Below are 20,091 nucleotides of genomic sequence, written 5' to 3' on the forward strand. Positions count from 1 at the left end.
CTACAAAATCACCACTCACAGTTACTACTCACTTCCAACCAAGGACTCCCAAATCATCAATTCCAAACACAGAAGTCTTTAAGGACACCCCACTCCATATCATGAGGATAAACACATTTTTACCATCTAGAAAAGTCATGTCTGAAATGAACCTTGTAGTTTGGAATGGTCTGGATGCCAAGAATTGACTCTATGTGGAGATGAGAGTCCTACTTTTTGATTTGCTATTTTAGCAAGATTTCCTATTTTGGTATGCCACTTGTTTTTGGCAGGTATTTCTCACACGTGCTAGTGAACATAGACAGGGCTACATGTGAGTCTCCTGGAGTTCATGTGTGCTTAACCCAGAGAGTAGCAGCAGATCATCTATGGACAAGGCAAAGACAGAAACTGGGAAGGATTCTGCTAATCAGACTATCAAACTGTACCATTCCCTGGATCAGCCTTGACTCTGTGAACAAGAATTTTTTTACTAACCAGTACGGCCAAATTTCCCCAGTATACTGGGTGACAAAGCTTTTAATATATTCATTCTATTGCATTTATTGAATGCTTACTGTGTACAAAGCACTGTACAAAGCACTTGGGAGAGTGCATTATAACAATAAACAAATACATTCCCTGTTGACAATGAGCTCACAGTCTAGAGGAGGTGACAGGCATTAATATAATAATAATAATAATGGCATTTGTTAAGCACTTAAGTAAATTACAGCTATATACATAAATGTCATGAGGCTGGGAGGGGTGATGAATGAAGGGAACAACTCAGACAATGCAATCATGATTCTAATAATTCCTTTAGACTGCGAGATCCTTGTGGGAAGGGAATATATCTACCAACTGTTTTATGGCATCAATGAATCAATGGTATTTATTCAACACTATATGCAGACCACTGTACTTAAGCACTTGGGAAAGTACATTACAAAGAATTAGACTGTGAGCCCGTTGTTGGGTAGGGACCGTCTCTATATGTTGCCAACTTGTACTTCCCAAGTGCTTAGTACAGTGCTCTGCACACAGTAAGTGCTCAATACGATGGATGAATGAATGAATTAGCAGACATGTTCCCTGCCCATAACAAGCTTACTGTCTAGAGGGTGTGCTCTCCCAAGTGCTTAGTACAGTACTAACTACAGTACTCTGCATTTGGTAAGTGCTCAGTAAATATCATTTATTGATTGGTCAACAGTAAATAGGAATACCTATACATGGTTCACCTTTTCCAATAGTTTATTATCAATTTAATTTACTGTGTATTGAAAAGCAGCATGGCTTAGTGGAAAGAGCATGGGCTTGGGAGTCAGAGGTCATGGGTTCTAATCCTGGCTCCGCCACTTCTCTGCTCTGTGATCATGGGAAAGTCACTTATCTTCTCTGTGCCTCAGTTATCTCTGAAATGGGAATTAAGACTAAGAACCCCATGTGGGACAACCTGATTACCTTGTATTTACTACAGCTCCTAGAATAGTGCTTAGCACACAGTAAATGCTTAACAAATACCATTACCATTTATTTATTTATAAAATGGGGATTAAGACTGTGGGTCCCAAGTGGGTTAGGGACTGTGTCCAACCTGATCTACTTGTAGCTATTTAGCGCTTCATACAATACCTAGCCCATAGTAAGAGCTTAACAAAAAAGCATTAAAATAAACGAAACTGTGTTAGCACTTATGTGCCAAGCCCTGTGCTAAGTTCTAGGGTAGGTACAAGATAATTAGATCAGACACAATAATAATAATAATAATAATGGCATTTGTTAAATGCTTACTATGTGCAAAGCACTGTTCTAAGCGCTGGGGTGGATACAAGGTGATAGGTTGTCCCACGTGGGGCTCACAGGCTTAATCCCCATTTTACAGATGAGGTAACTGAGGCACGGAGAAGTTAACTGATGTGCCCAAAGTCACACAGCTGACAAGCGGCAGAGCCAGGATTAGAATCCATGACTTCTGACTCCCAAGCCTAGAAGGACAAAGAACAGGACCTTTATCCTAGTTTTACAGAGAAATTGAGTGCAGAGAAGTCAATCGACTTGACCAAGGTAACACAGGAGAAAAGTGAAGAGCCAGGATTCCTTACTCTATCCATTAAGCCACACTGCTCCCCACTCTCTCAGTTTTGGCTCCAATGAGTATTTAATGATGATAATGATAGCATTTATTAAGCACTTACTATGTGCAAATCACTGTTTCAAGTGCTAGGGAGGTTACAAGGTGATCAGGTTGTCCCACGGGGGGCTCACAGTCTTCATCCCCATTTTACAGATGAGGTAACTGAGGTCCAGAGAAGTGAAGTGACTTGCCCAAAGTCACACAGCTGACAAGTGGTGGAGCCGGGATTTGAACCCATGACCTCTGACTCCAAAGCCCGGGCTCCTTTCCACTGAGCCGCGCTGCTTCTCCGTGCTTATTTATTTGGGCAGGGGACTTGTCTGCTAATTCTGTTGTATTGTTCTCCCCCAAGTGCTTAGTACAGTGCTCTGCACATAATAAGTGCTCAATGAACAAGATTGACTGATAAGGCGGGTTGGTGGAGGGAGACTAAGTGTTGTGGGGGAGAGGGGATTGAGTGCGAATGGGATAGTTAACTAAGGCTGACAACCTCTGTGCTAGAACAGCAAGGGAAATTTGACTGAGAAGCAAAGAAAAAGTTCATTCAATTTCAAATGCCATACACTTTCTTAATTAATGAGTAAATTACTATTCAGTACACTATTGGCAAAACACAACCCTCCTTTGTGAATTAACTTCTAGATGAAAAGTGGTGACACGCAAAAAATAGGAGGTTCATATAGTGATTTTGACTTTTAAAATACATACAGTTATGAAAGAAGCATTGATGTATTTGCTTGACTCCTCAGACTCACTGTCATCATCAGATGACTCATCTGATTCATGTTCACTCTCCTTGCTTGTCTCCAATTCATGTTTAAGAGAAACTCTGTTGTAGTCATCTGTAGAAATAAAACACATTTTTTTTCATTAGAGAAGCAGCATGGCTCAGTGGAAAGAGCCTGGGCTTGGGAGTCAAAGGTCATGGGTTCGAATCTCTGCTCCAACACTTGTCAGCTGTGTGACCTTGGGCAAGCCACTTAACTTCTCTGTGCCGCAGTTACCTCATCTGTAAAATGGGGATTAAAACTGTGAGCCCCACGCGGGACAACCTCATCACCTTGTATCCCCCAGCGCTTAGAACAGTGTTTTGCACATAGTAAGCGCTTAACAAATCCCATCATTATTATTATTATAAAAATATCCAAAGCTCTAGGTTTTTCCATTATGAGATATTCACTTAATCACCGGTTTATATTCATGAGGAATCCTATGTTGAGAGAGAATTGCATTGGGTTTTTACGCTTTAGCTAATGTTGTGCGTGTAAGTATGCCCAAATGTATCTTCTGATGCCTCATCTTTTTGTAGCCAGACAGGCATGTGTGGTTTAGAAGTTTTCCTATCTCTGCAACAGGCCAAAACATCTCAAGAAAGCACAGGGCTAGAGAACAACTGAGTGAATATGAAAACATACTGGAGAAGAGAAAGCATGGATGTGCGATGTTAAATTCTAACCTGAAACATATTGGAGACAGGTGGTATTACAACATTAACTAGCTCAGGGAGTAGATGAGATCAGGACAAATTAATTGTGCTCTAACAATAAAATACCTAATAAACAATCCTTAAAAATACACACACACACCCCACACCACCACCCCCCATACACACCCCACCACACTTCTGCTGGACAGTAGAAGGTGAATGCTGCCATATTAATATGTGTAAAGGGAACTGGCCAGAAAACTGAATTATCTATGATTGTGCCTAACAACTCTTCTGTAGTGTACTTTCCCAAGTGCTCAGGACAGTGCTTTGCACACAGTAAGCATTCAAAAAATACCAATTATTGATTGATTCATATGGTCATTTAATTGTTGAGCTCTTAGTGACCTTCCCCTTCTCTATCCATTTCTTCAAAAACATTTTCTCATGCTTAACTTGGAACTTAAATTATTGGTACTAGGCTTTCCACAGCCTTAAGTATATTGTCCATCTCAGCTAATTAAATAATTAAGAGCAGTAAGTTAGATCTCCTTAAACAGTTAAACCCCATCATCTACTCGGTTAAAATATCTGACAACAGTTCTGCCATATTTGCTCTCCCAGTTCTCAGTCTTCTCGCTTTAACTTCTAGACTGTGAGCCCGTTGTTGGGTAGGGGCCTTCTCTATATGTTGCCAACTTGTACTTCCCAAGCGCTTAGTACAGTGCTCTGCCCACAGTAAGTGCTCAATAAATATGATTGAATGCATTAATCTTTTCTGGTTAAAAATAAATACTGAATGAATCTACTGTAATGCTGGGAGGGCATGAACACCTGTTTCCAAGCTTTGCCACATTGGATCAAAGGATTATTTCTCTCCTTATTGTTGGTCTACATGGTACAAGAAGCTACCTCTGCTAATCAGGCAGGACTTGGTATGTGAATTTGGCCAGAAAACTAGGAGAGATTTTATCTGCAATATTCCCTTCTTTAGGCTGAAAAAAAAATCCAACAAAAATCCAAAAAAAAATGTATCGAAGTTTTGAAAAAGTTGATCAGAGCCTATGAACATCATGAATGTGAAATCTGCACAATACATCTCTTCTGACAATTAGAGGAAATCTTATAGTCAATATCTGGGCAAATACTTACATGGAATCATTTTGGAATTCCTATTTTTACTTTTATTTTCTTCATGATTTCCAAAGTTTTGTGAGCGCCAACCTCTATATGTTGGAAGTCTCTGCAGAAGGAAGAGACCGGGTTTATCCAGGGCTAAGCACTCAAGCAGGCTTCCAAATGTGCATGTTAGGCTACGAGAGTCCTTCAAGATGTTTCCGATTTTTATTTTCCTAAAAGTTAAACTACAAGGTCTGCATCCATGCTATTTTTTCCTGAGCAGCTTTTTCTGAAACGCTTTTTTTGGGAGCTTGTCCTATAGCTGTATTAAATTTTGCAGAGTAAATAAATAGCTCTCCAGTGCCCACCAGGGATGTTTTATGATTACAATAATAATAATAATAAATGATAATAATAACAATAATAGTAACTGTGATACTGTTAAATGCTTACTATGTGCAGAGCATCATGCTAAGCACTCAGATACAACAAAATCAGATCAGACATTCCCTGTTGCACGCGAGGCTATCAGAATAATGAATATTTGCCAGCAAGACACTCGCACTTGGTACAAAAGCAGGAGTAAATTATCACATTTGAACCTTTGCTGCACTTTTCTGGAGCATTTAGTGCAGGGCACTGCTTTCAGCAGACACAAAGTAACTAGTATTACCGTCATTACAACTACTGCTACAAATGATAAGTGTCTTGCATAGCCCTGAATAAAAGATTTTCTTTAAGTATTAGAAATGAAGCTGAGCTGATGTGCTGGGACTATCTACAGTGTGCCAAGGGTTGAATTGATATTTCTCTGAATGGGTTCCTGTGTACATGAGGAAAGCTAATGACCAAGAATGACATTATGAACACTTTGTTTAATATATAAAAATAGTAGAGTTGAGAAACAGCACAGCTTAGTGGATAGAGCACAGGCCTGGGAGCTGGAAGGTCATGGACTCTAATTCCAGCTCTGCCACATGTGTGCTGGGTGACCTTGAGCAAGTCACTTAACTTCCCTGAGCCTCAGTTACCTCATCTGTAAAACTGGGATTACAAGTGTGAGCCCTATGTGGAGCAGAAACTGTGCCCAACCTGATTAAGTTGTATCTATCTTTATCTTGTATCTTTTTAGACTGTGAGCCCACTGTTGGGTAGGGACTGTCTCTATGTGATGCCAATTTGTACTTCCCAAGCGCTTAGTACAGTGCTCTGCACATAGTAAGCGCTCAATAAATACGATTGATTGATTGATTGATCTATCCCAGTGCTGAGAACAGTGCTTGGCATGTAGTAAACACTTACCCAGTACCATAATTGTTATAATTATACCAATTTAAAAAAAAAAAACCTTATTTGTCCAGCATTTCCTTGTTCCCTCGAGAAATTTCAAAATATCTTATTCTTCAGAATTTTGAAGAGGGTTCCCCCCACCCCCAAAATACTCTAAATGCTACTATTGTTTCTCTAGGATTTCCAAGAGGGAAATGACAGTTATATAAAACAAAGAATAGTTCCATAGGGAATGTCAGCATCTCCCTGATGCCAGTTACCTGGAACTCAGCCTCCAGCGGGGTTGGTTCGTTCGGTGGATCTCTCGTCTTCATGTAATTTAGCTGAGTATGCAGTTCTGAAATATTCACTTCTGTTTCCCCATACTGATTGTACTCCACTAGAGCTTGGTGAATCAGAATATACTGGGCCTGGTGTTTCAAACACAGTAAGCTTAGCCAAGGCAAATTCACAGGTCTGAAAAGGAAATGTGACCGAAGAGAGGCTATTCGTTAAAGGGCTACTTTGAGTCTTGGAAACATACCTCCACTTGGACCATCAAGCATCTCTGACGCCGGAGCTTGACCACGTAACCATAAACGTCCACTTGGTTTTCGGCCTCGAGTCCCTCCAACATGGCATCAATTCCAATGTAGGTTCCGGTGCGGCCGACCCCGGCACTGTCAGAGAAAACAAGGACAATGACATAATGTGAGTCCAGTGAACTAAGAAAGCTTTGTGCCTTAGTAAAAAGGATACTGATTTTCTTTAATTACATATCAAGTACATATTTATTCGTATTAATGTCTGTCTCCCCCCTCCAGACTGTAAGCTTGTTATGGACAGGGAACGTTTCGGCTAATTCTGTTGCACTGTACTCCCCCATGTGCTTAGTATGGTGCTCTGCACAAAGTAAATGCTCAATAAATATGATTATTTATTGATTAGAGACACAGCATGGCTCAGTGGAAAGAGCACAGGCGTGGGAGTCAGAGGTCATGGGTTCTAATCTCGGCTCCGACATATGTCCGCCCAGACTGAGCCTGCTCCTTCCTCTCCCCCTCCCCATCCCCCTGCCCTACCTCCTTCCCCTCCCCACAGAACCTGTATATATGTTTGCACAGATTTATTACTCTATTTATTTTACTTGTACATATTTACTATTCTATTAATTTTATTTTGTTAATATGTTTTGTTTTGTTGTCTGTCTCCCCCTTCTAGACTGTGAGCCCACTGTTGGGTAGGGACCATCTCTATATGTTGCCAACTTGTACTTCCCAAGTGCTTAGTACAGTGCTCTGGACACAGTAAGTGCTCAATAAATATAAATGAATGAATGAATGTCTGCTGTGTGACCTTGGGCAAATCACTTAACTTCTCTGGGCCTCAGTTCCCTCATCTGTAAAATGGGGATTAAGGCTATGAGTCCCACGTGGGACAACCTGATCACCTTGTATTCTCCCAGCGCTTAGTACAGTGCTTCACACATAGTAAGTGCTTAACAAATGCCATCATGATTATCATTATTATTATTATTTGAGTCGTTCCCCAGTTGGTAATCCACCCTCCAGGTGACTAGTGGGTGGCTTTTTTTGTTTATGGTTATTGTTAAACAGGAAAAGCAGCATGGCATAGTGGATAGAACATGGGCCTAGGTCATGGACTCTAATCCTAGCTCTACCACTTGTCTGCTGTGTGACCTTGGGCAAGTCACTTCACTTCTCTGGGCCTCGGTTACCTCATCTGTAAAATGGGGATTGAAACTGTGAGCCCAACGTGGGACAGGGACTGTGTCCAGCCTGATTTGCTTGTACCCACCCCAGTGCTTAGTACAGTGCCTGGCACAAAGTAAGTGCTTAATAAATACCATTATGATTATTATTAATATGGGCTTACTTTTTAAATGCTTTATTGTATAATTCCCCTCTTAGGGTTGCACTGGAGAGTTTCCAATATTCTATCAGTCTCAGCTCCGGGAGGGAGAGTCAAGCAGAGGCCTACCCATTCCATTCCTAGCTTGGTCAGTGGCTAGTGAGTGGAAGGCAATCTGCTTCAGATCAAAACTCACCCATGCTGGGCAACAGCGGCATGGGAGACAGTCGAGGGTGGAGACAAGTTTACTGCGCGGAAGGAGGCAATGGTAAAACACTTCCATATTATTACCAAGAAAACTCTATGGATACACTACAAATGGAGAGTGGGGCATTCTTGGAGAGATGTGTCTGTGGTATCGCTATGGGTCGGAAACCCCTCGACGGCATAAGACGAGACAAATGTGTAAAGCGCTGTTTTACGCCCTGGGGTAAAATCCAGTTAATCAACTCGAACACAATCCCTGTCCCACATGAAATAATTCACAGTCTAAGAGATCTGGAATTCACTGAATATTTGAGTTGTTTACCTGCAATGGACAACGATGGGACCACTGAAAAAGTTGCTGAAAGCATTGACTCGTCTCCGCAGCTTGAGGAGAAGGTGAGGTTCTTCAGGAACACCATGGTCTGGCCAGCTAGTGAACTGGATGTGGGTCACATCTCGGCCTGCTGTCTTTTCCCTTTTCTGGACAAGACAAGAGGCCAGGGGGTGTTCATTACAACCATTCATCGTAGGGAATCACAGACCAAAGGGAACAAAACAGAGGAATGACAAAACAGCGGGGAGAGGAGGAGAGGGGTACTCATGCGAATGAAAGGACTGGGTAACATCATCTGGCCAAACCTCAATATCTTCAGTTATGACATATTTTCCTTTCGAATTATAAAAAGAATAGATAAAAAAAACATGCAGGGTCTTGGGGAAGAAGAGTTACGCACGAGGCAGAAATCAGGAGACTGATGCAGAGACAAAGCTATAAAGCCTCCGATCCTCTCGGTTTAGGAAAAATGTGAAATTACCATCAGCTCTCACTGCTACCCAAAGTACCTTGTTTGAAGGCTGGAATGGGGGGCTGTGAGCATGCGAAGTGTACCTGGTTCTGCCATCTAGGCAGCTGCCTATTCCGTCCACACAGAGCAGTGTGGGTATTAAAACTCAAAATTCAAAAAGAAGCAGGTGAGTTGATTTCACCGCATTCCTCAGATTTTTCCTGCTTTCAAGGAAACCACCTAATCACTTCTGGGAGTGTGACTAGCCCAAAACTCTGGCCAGGTGTGGAGGTGAGCCACCTAGGTTTGGATAGATAAGAGATGTGACTGGAAAAAAAGCAGAAATTAAGCTTTGTCATTCACTATTATGTGATCATGATCAAGTTAGAGAATCAGAGGGATTTCAGGATGGGACCTGTACTGTCTAGTAACAGTACAAGGGTAACTTCAGTAGATGGGTAAGGCCTTCTTCATCCAGTTGACCAATCCAACCCAGGGGTTTTAAATTACACACTAATCAGGCATTCTGACCTAATGCTTTTTGTTGGAAGGAAAAAGACCTGTTTCCTTTTCAAATGATTTCAGTTTCCCTACTTCTTCCTCCCCACCACACCCCAACACAGGGATAGTCCCACAGTAACTCTCTAATGAAACATTATTAAACAGATACTGAGCAGTGAAATTAACTCACATTTGTAATGTTGAATTTCTGAATGACGTAATCAGGACACCTCTTATAGTCACTGATCTTCACTACTATTTCTCCATAAGTGTTGGAATTCTCCTCCACGGTGGGCCAGTACTCTGCACACTTGTTCTGCAAAAAACAATCAATCAATTGTATTTATTGAGCGTTTACTGTGTGCAGAGCACTGTACTAAGCGCTTGGGAAGTACAAGTTGGCAACATATAGAGACAGTCCCTACCCAACAGTGGGCTCACAGTCTAGAAGGGGGAGACAGACAACAAAACCAAACATACTAACAAAATAAAATAGATAGAATAGATATGTACAAGTAAAATAGAGTACTAAATATGTACAAACATATATACATATATACAGGTGCTGTGGGGAAGGGAAGGAGGTAAGATGGGGGGGATGGAGAGGGGGAGAGGAAGGAAGGAGATCATTCGGCGAAGGCCTCCTGGAGGAGGTGAGCTCTCAGTAGGGCCTTGAAGGGAGAAAGAGAGCTAGCTTGGCGGATGGGCAGAGGGAGGGCATTCCAGGCCTGGGGAATGACGTGGGCCGGGGGTCGATGGCGGGACAGGCGAGAACGAGGTACGGTGAGGAGATCAGTGGTGGAGGAGCGGAGGTTGCGGGCTGGGCAGTAGAAGGAGAGAAGGGAGGTGAGGTAGGAGGGGGCGAGGTGATGGACAGCCTTGAAACCCAGGGTGAGGAGTTTCTGCCTGATGCGCAGATTGATTGGTAGCCACTGGAGATTTTTGAGAAGGGGAGTAACATGCCCAGAGTGTTTCTGGACAAAGACAATCCGGGCAGCAGCATGAAGTATGGATTGAAGTGGGGAGAGACATGAGAATGGGAGATCAGAGAGAAGGCTGATGCAGTAGTCCAGACGGGATAGGATGAGAGCTTGAACGAGCAGGGTAGCGGTTTAGATGGAGAGGAAAGGGCAGAGCTTGGCAATGTTGCGCAGCTGAGACCAGCCGGTTTTGGTGACGGCTTGGATGTGAGGGGTGAATGAGAGAGCGGAGTCGAGGATGACACCAAGGTTGCGGGCTTGTGAGACGGGAAGCATGGTAGTGCCGTCAACAGAGATGGGAAAGTCAGGGAGAGGGCAGGGTTTGGGAGGGAAGACAAGGAGTTCAGTCTTGGACATGCTGAGTTTTAGTTGGCGGGCAGACATCCAGATGGAGATCTCCTGAAGTCAGGAGGAGATGCGAGCCTGGAGAGAGGGGGAGAGAGCAGAGGCAGAGATGTAGATCTGGGTGTCATCAGCGTAGAGATGATAGTTGAAGCCGTGGGTGCGAATAAGGTCACCAAGGGAGTGCGTGTAGATCAAGAACAGAAGGGGAACAAGCACTGAACCTTGGGGAACCCCCACAGTAAGGGGATGGGAGCGGGAAGAGGAGCCTGCAAAAGACACTGAGAATGAACGACCCGGGAGATAAGAGGAGAACCAGGAGAGGACGGAGTCTGTGAAGCCAAGGTCAGATAGCATGTTGAGGAGAAGGGGGTGGTCCACAGTGTCAAAGCCAGCTGAGAGGTCGAGGAGGATTAGGATAGAGTAGGAGCCATTGGATTTGGCAAGCAGGAGATCATTGGTGACCTTTGAGAGGGCAGTTTCCATGGAATTTAGGGGACGGAAGCCAGACTGCAGGGGGTCGAGGAGAGAGTTGGTGTTGAGGAATTCGAGGCAGCACTTGTAGACAACTCGTTCAAGGAGTTTGGAAAGGAATGGTAGGAGGGATATGGGGCGATAACTAGAAGGTGAGGTGGGGTCAAGAGAGGGTTTTTTTAGGATGGGAGAGACATGCGCATGTTTGAAGGCAGAGGGGAAGGAACCAGTGGAGAGTGAGCAGTTGAAGATGGAAGTTAAGGAGGGGCGAAGGGATGGAGCGAGAGGTTCCATGAGATGAGAGGGAATGGGGTCAGTCATTTTCCATTTTTTTTCTCCATTAAAGTGTTCTTCATAGTACTTAGAGTTGGGTTGGCTGGTTGTAATTTTTGCCTTATTGGTGTCCCATAGACACTTAACAAATAGCCACAGAGATTCTTTCTGCTAATTTGGAGAGCACATGGTTTTAAAATGTGACATGGTGGCATGGAGGAGTGCACAAGCCTTTCACATAAAAATTGAGGTTCCTAAAAGTCAAATTCTTGAAATCATTCTGATGAAGAACAACAGAAACTGCTTTTAAACTAGGCTAAACTCCAGGGCCGTGGACTGTGGGATTCTTGGCTGCACTTGGAAAGGGGGTAGAGAAATACACTACAAGGGTTCTCCTTGTTTCTACCCTTTTGTAGAAACAAAAGGGTAGAGAATCAGCGCGGCTCAGTGGAAAGGGTGTGGGCTTGGGAGTCAGAGGTCATGGGTTCCAATTCCACTTCCACCGCTTATCAGCTGTGTGACTTTGGGCAAGTCATTTAACTTCTCTGTGCCTCAGTTACCTCATCTGGAAAATGGGGATTAAGACTGTGAGCCCCATGTGGGACAAACTGATTACCTTGTATCTAACCCCAGTGCTTAGAACAGTGCTTGGCACATAGTGGGCACTTAACATATACCAAAATTATTATTGTTTTGTGGGGAGAGAGCTGCTGCTGCCTCATCTGAGTGATACTGTATCTGTCCCGGTGGATTCCGGGGTGTGGGTGGCCTACCTCATCTGCCTGCTCCTCTATTACAACCAGCCCGCACACTTCACTCTTCTAATGTCAACCTACTTACTGTACCTCAATCTCCTCTATCTTGCCGCCAACCTCTCAACCACATCCTGCCTCTGGGATGAAACATCTTTCCTCTTTGTATCCAATAGACAATCACTCTACCCATCTTCAAAGCCTTATTGACGGCACATCTGTTCCAAGAGGCCTTCTCCAACTAGGCCTCCATTTCCCCTTCTCCCACTCTCTTCTGCATCACCCTTGCACTCACATTTGCCTTCTTTATTCACTCTTCCCTCCACCCCATGGCACTTATGTATGTAATCATTACTTATTTCTATTTGTCTCCCCCTCTATACTGTAAGCTCATTGTGTGTAGGGTATATGCTTATCAACTCTTAGTACAGTGCTCTGCACACAGTAAGCGCTCAATAAATGACTGAATGAATGAATGAACTCTGCTGTACTGTACTCTCCCAAGTGCTGTACAGTGCTCTGCACACAGGAAGTGCAGTTGATTGATTGATTGAGAGTGTGGCCTCATTTGTCTCTCCCAGTCACAGCTCTGCCTTTGTATTGATTATCTATGAGAAGCAGCGTGGCTCAGTGGAAACAGCACGGGCTTTGGAGTCAGAGGTCATGGGTTCAAATCCCAGCTCCGTCACTTGTCAGCTGTGTAACTTTGGGCAAGTCACTTAACTTCTCTGGGCCTCAGTTACCTCATCTGTAAAATGGGGATTAAGACTGTGATCCCCCCGTGGGACAACCTGATCACCTTGTAACCTCCCCAGCACTTAGAACAGTGCTTTGCACATAGTAAGCACTTAATAAATGTCATTATTATTATTATTATTATCTCTGTCAAGTTTCACATACGGGAAGCAAGGTAAACTAGTGGAAGGAGCACAGGCCTGGGAGTTAGAGGATGTGGCTTCTAATCCTGCCACTTGCCTCTCCCACTTTTAGACTGTGAGCCCACTGTTGGGTAGGGACTGTCTCTATATGTTGCAAACTTGTACTTCCCAAGTGCTTAGTACAGTGCTCTGCACACCGTAAGCGCTCGATAAATACGATTGATTGATTGATTGTTGTGTGACCTTAGGCAAGTCACAATGTCTCTGTGCCTCATTTTCCTCATCTCTAAAATGGGGATTTGATACTTGTTCCTCTCCTACTTACACTGTGAGCTCCATCTGGGACAGAGACTGTATCTGATTTGATTACCTAATATCTACTCCAGGACTTAGAACAATGTTGGCCACATATTAAGCACTTAAATACCATATCCACTATGGTTATCATTATATGTCCTCTTGTTCATGTTGTTCCTAACTTGAAACTTCTTCCTGCCTCACCTCCAAATCTGGCAGACTGCAGCTCTCCCCATGTTCGAAATCATCTTGAAATATCACCTGTTCTCTCCTGAAATATTACCTATCAACCTGCTTCCTGTATTAATTCACAACCCCCAATCTAATCAACCTAACAGCCACCCCTAGTATTTGGGTACTCACATCTTCCCACACTCAGGAGTACTTATTTACTTCTTTCTACCTGTAATTCATATAAATGGCTGTCTCCCCAACTAGATCATAAAGTGTTTAGAGGCAGGGATCATTTCCACTAACTCCATCGTACTCTAGTCGTGGCTCAGTGGAAAGAGCACGGGCTTTGGAGCCACAGGTCATGGGTTCAAATCCCAGCTCCGCCAATTGTCAGCTGTGTGACTTTGGGCAAGTCACAACTTCTCTGTGCCTCAGTTACCTCATCTGTGAAATGGAGATTAAAACTGTGAGCCCCACCATGGGACAACCTGATCGCCTTGTAACCTCCCCAGTGCTTAGAACAGTGCTTTGCACATAGTAAGTGCTTAATAAATGCCATCATTATTATTATTATTACTGTACTTTGTACATAGTAAGTGTTCAATAAATACTATTTGTTGATTTATACAGGGATTAAGACTGTGAGCTCGCTGTGGGACAACCTGATCACCTTGCGACCTCCCCACGCTTAGAACAGTGCTTTGCACATAGTAAGCACTTAATAAATGCCATCATTATTATTATACCCATCCTCAGCACTTATATGTGTGATGCATATATATACACACATGTATATTCAACTGCACATTTAAATATTCTGATTATCCTAAGAGTAAATATTTGTATGTCTCCTCCCTGTTTCAGCATAATGTCCCTGTAGGTAGGGAAATTTTCATACTTCTTTTGTATTTTCCCAAGTACTGGGTACCGTGCTTGGCCCCTACTGAGCATATAGAAAATAGCATAGTGCTCTTCCTAGTCAGTCTGACTGTTTCTCACCTATCTCTCTTTCTCATCTATCTCTCTTTCTCTGTCTTCTGTGCCTCTCTGTCACTTGATCTTTGTCTCTCTCATCTGTCCGCCTTCTTTCCCTCTGTCTCTCCCTGTCTTTCCTCCCTATTCTTTGACCACTGACAATGGACCAGCAGAAGCTTGGCACACGAACATTGTTTCTACAAGATATTAGAAGAGATCGCTCTATTCCCCAATTACAATCAATCAATCATTTATTAAGAGCTTACTGTGTGAGGGCACTGCACTAAGCATTTGGGAGAGTGCAACAATATACCAGGCACATTCCTTGCTCACTACCAGCTTGCAGTGTAGAGGGGAAGACAGACATTAATATGAATAAATGTACATATCTGTAATTATGTACATAAGTGCTTTGAGGGGTGGTGAAGAAAGGGAGCACATCAGGGTGAAGCAGAATAGAGTGGGAAAAGAGGAAACGAGGCTTAGGGAAGGCCTCTTGGAGGAGAAATGCCTTCAATAAGGCTTTGAAGGAGGGGAGTGTAATTGCCCATCAAATATGAAATGAGAGGGCATTCCAGGCCAGAATCAGGACATGGATGAGAGTTTGGTGGTGAGATAGATGAGATCAAGGTACACTGAGTAGGTTAGCATTAGGGAAGTGTAGTGTGTGGACTGGATTGTAGTAGGAGAGTAGCAAGGTGAGGTAGGAGGAGGCAAGGTGATTGAGTGCTTTAAATCCAAAAGTGAGGAGTTTCTGTTTGATGCAGAGGTGGATGGTTTGTTGGAGCTTCTTGAGGAGCATTTCTTTTGGTTGGATTTTACGATTTTAAGTTGCTGATGATTACAGTGACTTGATTAGTAACTTGTGGCTACCAATCAATCTGCGCATCAGGCAGAAACTCCTCACCCTGGGCTTCAAGGCTCTCCATCACCTCACCCGCTCCTCCCTCACCTCTCTTCTCTCCTTCTCCAGCCCAGCCCGCACCCTCCACTCCTCTGCTGCTAATCTCTTCACTGTACCTCGTTCTCGCTTGTCCCGCCATCGACCCCTGGCCCACATCATCCCCCGGGGCCTGGAATGTCCTCCCTCTGCCCATCCGCCAAGCTAGCTCTCTTCCTCCCTTCAAGGCCCTACTGAGAGCTCACCTCCTCCAGGAGGCCTTCCCAGACTGAGCCCCATCCTTCCTCTCCCCCTTGTCCCCCTCTCCATCCCCCCATCTTACCTCCTTCCCTTCCCCACAGCACCTGTATATATGTATATGTTTGTACATATTTATTACTCTATTTATTTATTTATTTTACTTGTACATATCTATCCTATTTATTTTGTTTTGTTGGTATGTTTGGTTTTGTCTCCCCGTTTTAGACTGTGAGCCCACTGTTGGGTAGGGACTGTCTCTATATGTTGCCAATTTGTACTTCCCAAGCGCTTAGTACAGTGCTCTGCACACAGTAAGCGCTCAATAAATACGATTGATGATAAATACGATTGATGACTATGTAGCAGTATTTGCCAACTACTCCCAGGGACATGCATGGGTGGACCTGTTCCACATAACAACAGTGAGTAAATGCGAGACTCGGGTAAGGACCTAAGCAACTGAATTTCATCAGTTACAAATAAAAATAATTCTACAGGTGAAAATCATTACTGCCCATTAAACAAAATAGCTCCAGCACTGAGTGAAATAACAGTCAATTCTTGCTGATATGGGCTGAAAGAGGAAAGAAAGAGGTTGAGAATTTGATACGACCGATAATCCAAAAATGGTGTAGGAATTCTGGAAATATCTTGTGCAGTAAGGGAAGGTGATATTGGTGACATATCCAGAGCACAGGGGAGGGAATCTGGGTTTTTGGTCTAGGGAGAGCCCTTGGAGTGGCCTACAGGACATGAACAGTGGGAGCAGTCTTCAGGAGAATGCAGGCCTGCACCAACTGAGGACATAATAAGAATCTCCTATGGAGAATGCCTGAGGGGAATCTTCTCCTCAGGGATAACAGATGATTCTTAGAGCTAGAGCCCTTGGGGAGCCCTTACCCGGTTTCCTTCTTCACAGCGAGTCACCATGACAATGATAGTTACTTTCCTCTCCCAGATCATCCTCCAGAAATCATCAACAGTTTCATCTTTGGGGCCTAAATCACAAATAAAATGTTAACTGATGAGAAACCCTTGTTACAGAGAGCCCTACAGTGCTTCAGAAATGTGAGAAACAGAGAACAACTTAAAGATTACCTTGTGCAGCAATGTATTTCCTCGGTTCTTTGAAGCCCTGTTCAAAACATACAAGCATATCATTGCTTAGCATGTAATCGAAATTACAGGGAAGCAGCCTGGCCTAGTGGACAGAGCACGAGCCCAGAAGCCAGACTAGCCGAGTTCTAATCCTGTCTCTGCTATTTATCTGCTGGGTGACCTTGGACAAGTCACTGTACTTTGTGCTTCAGTTACCTCATCTGTAAAATGGAGATTAAGACTATGAGCCCCATGTGGAACATGGACTGTGTACAACTTGATTAGCTTGTAACTACCCCAGCACTTAGTACTGCGCCTGGCACCTAGTAAGCACTTAACAAATGATATATATTATATGTATACATATACAGAGAGAGAGAGAGAGAGCGAGAGAGAGAGAGAGAGAGAGAGAGAGAGAGAGAGAGAGAGAGAGAGTTTGTCTTGGCTGTAGAGAAGTGAGAGAATTTCACCTTTGAACCTTCAACTCTTGATAGGAAATTTTATCAAAGTCATTATCATTGTAAGGGAAGCTCCTCAATTTTTCTCAACAAACAATGGGCTCAATTTTCAGTTTCCAACCTGAATTTTCAGTTTCCAACCTGAATTCTGGGCCACCCTCTAGGCATTTTGGGAGGTATTTTAGCACTTTCAAACCACTAGTAGGGAACTGCTTCTTGCAGTGACTTCAGTGTCAGAGAGACCCAACCTCTTTCTGGCCCTCCCTATCTTCCAGCAAAACTGACACACACCAAGCAAGGAATCACTTGGGCGCCAGATGCTTATGCTGCCTGCTGCCTCCTGCCCACCGCTTCCCCAGGGCATATCTTAGGGATACAATGATGCCATCTTCAAGGAGGAGCTCAAAGCAGTTACCACAGTGACGGCAGAATTGCCAAAACCATGTGCCATCTCTCATACTCTGCAGCACATTTCCCATTGGAAATGTATAGCATGTCTCCTCCAAGGGACATTCACCCAAGTCATGAAATAATAGTCACAAAGATGTTGTGTGTAATATTTGGTAGAATAGTCTCTTCGTATTCATGGAGGACTACTTAGGGAAACCAGACAATGAGTGAAATGGCAAATACCATCTGCACCCTTCAGCAGTGTGCTTAAAGCACTAGAAAGCTTGTCTTACAACTCATGAGAAGTGGCATGACGTAGTGGATAGAGAATGGGCCTGGGAGATAGAAGGTCAGGGGTTCTAATCCCAGCTCGGCCACTTGTCTGCTGCGTGACCTTGGGGAAGTCATTTCACTTCTTATGGGCCTTGGTTACTTCATCTGTAAAATGGGAATAAGATTGTGGGCCCATATAGGACAGGGATTATGTCCAACCTGATTAGATGGTAACCACCCCAGTGCTTAGAACAGTGCTTGACACACAGTGTTTAACAAATACCATTATTATTATTATTTTATTATTATTATTATGTCCCTCTGGACTTTCTGCTGTGGGCTTCAAGGCTCTCTATCACCTTGCCCCCTCCTACCTCACCTCCCTTCTCTCCTTCTACAGCCCACCCCGCACCCTCCGCTCCTCTGCCGCTAATCTCCTCACCGTACCTCGTTCTCACCTGTCCCACCATCGACCCCCGGCCCACGTCATCCCCTGGCCCTGGAATGCCCTCCCTCTGCCCATCCGCCAAGCTAGCTCTCTTCCTCCCTTCAAGGCCCTACTGAGAGCTCACCTACTCCAGGAGGCCTTCCCAGACTGAGCCCCATCCTTCCTCTCCCCCTCGTGCCCCTCTCCATCCCCCCATCTTACCTCCTTCCCTTCCCCACAGCACCTGTATATATGTATATATGTTTGTACATATTTGTTACTCTATTTATTTTACTTGTACATATCTATTCTATTTATTTCGTTAGTATGTTTGGTTTTGTTCTCTGTCTCCCCCTTTTAGACTGTGAGCCCACTGTTGGGTAGGGACTGTCTCTATATGTTGCCAACTTGTACTTCCCAAGCGCTTAGTACAGTGCTCTGCACACAGTAAGCGCTCAATAAATATGATTGATGATGAATGAGGTGGCCGGACATTCATTGAGTTAGCAGGGCTGTGGCTTCTGGGGATCAAAGAGACAGTAGACAGCAGGGACTGGAGGCCAGACTGGGGCCTTGCGCAGCCGCCATGATTAGGGCTACAGCCAATCACAAATAGATGAAACCACAAAGGAAAAAAATCAGCAAGTGCCAAGGGACTACTGTACAGGGTACAAGATTTTGCCCATTAGGTCAGAAACATTGTGAGTTCAGTTTCAGTTCTTAAACGGATTTTTTTTGAACAGATTGAGGGAATAAAAAAGTGAAACCAAAGAGTTTTGGGCATAATATTACTGATTATAAAAAAGCAAGAAAGATAAATGGGTCTCTTATGAACCCCAACAAAATAACTACAGGATTTAGTGCCAACTGAAAGCTTTGACTTTCAATCGTATTTATTGAGTGCTTACTGTGTGCAGAGTACTGTACTAAGCGCTTGGGGAGTACAAGTTGGCAACATATAGAGACGGTCCCTACCCAACAACGGGCTCACAGTCTAGAAGGGGGAGACAGACAACAAAACAAAACATGTGGACAGGTGTCAAGTCATCAGAATAAATAGAAGTAAAGCTAGACACACATTAACAAAATAAATAGAATAGTAAATATGTACAAGTAAAATAAATAGAGTACTAAAACTGTACAAACATATATACAGGTGCTGTGGGGAGGGGAAGGATGTGAGGGGGGGATGGGGAGGAGGAGAGGAAAAATGGGGCTCAGTCTGGGAAGGCCTCTTGGAGGAGGTGAGCTCTCAGTAGGGTTTTGAAGGGAGGAAGAGAGCTAGCTTGGCAGATGTGTGGAGGGTGGGCATTCCAGGCCAGGGGGAGGACATGGGCCGGGGGTCGACGGTGGGACAGGCAAGAACGAGATAAAGTAAGGAGGTTAGTGGCAGAGGAGTGGAGGGTGTGGGGTGGGCTGGAGAAGGAGAGAAGGGAGGTGAGGTAGGAGGGGGCGAGGTGATGGGGAGCCTTGAAGCCGAGTGTGAGGAGTTTTTGCCTAATGCGTAGGTTGATTGGTAGCCACTGGAGATTTTTGAGGAGGGGAGTAACATGCCCAGAGCATTTCTGTACAAAGGTAATCCAGGCAGATGACTTACATCAACATAGCTTGCATTTATGTAGTCTGATCCTACATCTCCATTTACCTCTGAGAGTTCAACACGATTATAATCATCTAGAAAAAACAATGGGAAAAACAACATTAAAGTAACTGAAATCATACTGTTGAAATGTATGCACATAAATCATTCATTCATTCATTCAATCGTATTTATTGAGCACTTACTGTGTGCAGAGCACTGTACTTAGCATTTGGGAAGTACAAGTCAGCGACATATAGAGACGGTCCCTACCCAACAACG

At 43.9% G+C, this 20,091-nt stretch overlaps 1 protein-coding gene and 1 non-coding gene across 5 annotated transcripts in view; one reads left to right on the plus strand and one right to left on the minus strand.

Moving 5' to 3' along the window:
- Positions 1-20,091, minus strand: part of PTPRC (protein tyrosine phosphatase receptor type C) — a 178,696-nt gene that overhangs the window by 11,990 nt on the left and 146,615 nt on the right. For all 4 annotated transcript variants that reach the window (XM_038745370.1, XM_038745369.1, XM_038745372.1 and 1 more), the window contains 9 exons: positions 19,828-19,904; positions 16,683-16,719; positions 16,485-16,582; positions 9,489-9,614; positions 8,335-8,492; positions 6,478-6,613; positions 6,215-6,364; positions 4,698-4,788; positions 2,828-2,961 (listed from right to left, as the gene is read on the minus strand). In XM_038745370.1, coding sequence (XP_038601298.1) covers positions 2,828-2,961; positions 4,698-4,788; positions 6,215-6,364; positions 6,478-6,613; positions 8,335-8,492; positions 9,489-9,614; positions 16,485-16,582; positions 16,683-16,719; positions 19,828-19,904 — 1,007 coding nt within the window. The remainder of the gene's footprint in view (positions 1-2,827; positions 2,962-4,697; positions 4,789-6,214; positions 6,365-6,477; positions 6,614-8,334; positions 8,493-9,488; positions 9,615-16,484; positions 16,583-16,682; positions 16,720-19,827; positions 19,905-20,091) is intronic.
- On the plus strand, positions 7,855-7,991 carry LOC119927757. The gene has a single exon (XR_005450730.1). It is a non-coding gene; the product is annotated as a small nucleolar RNA SNORA7 (small nucleolar RNA).

This window comes from Tachyglossus aculeatus, chromosome 4 (genome assembly GCF_015852505.1).
Source record: "Tachyglossus aculeatus isolate mTacAcu1 chromosome 4, mTacAcu1.pri, whole genome shotgun sequence".
NCBI lineage: Eukaryota > Metazoa > Chordata > Mammalia > Monotremata > Tachyglossidae > Tachyglossus > Tachyglossus aculeatus.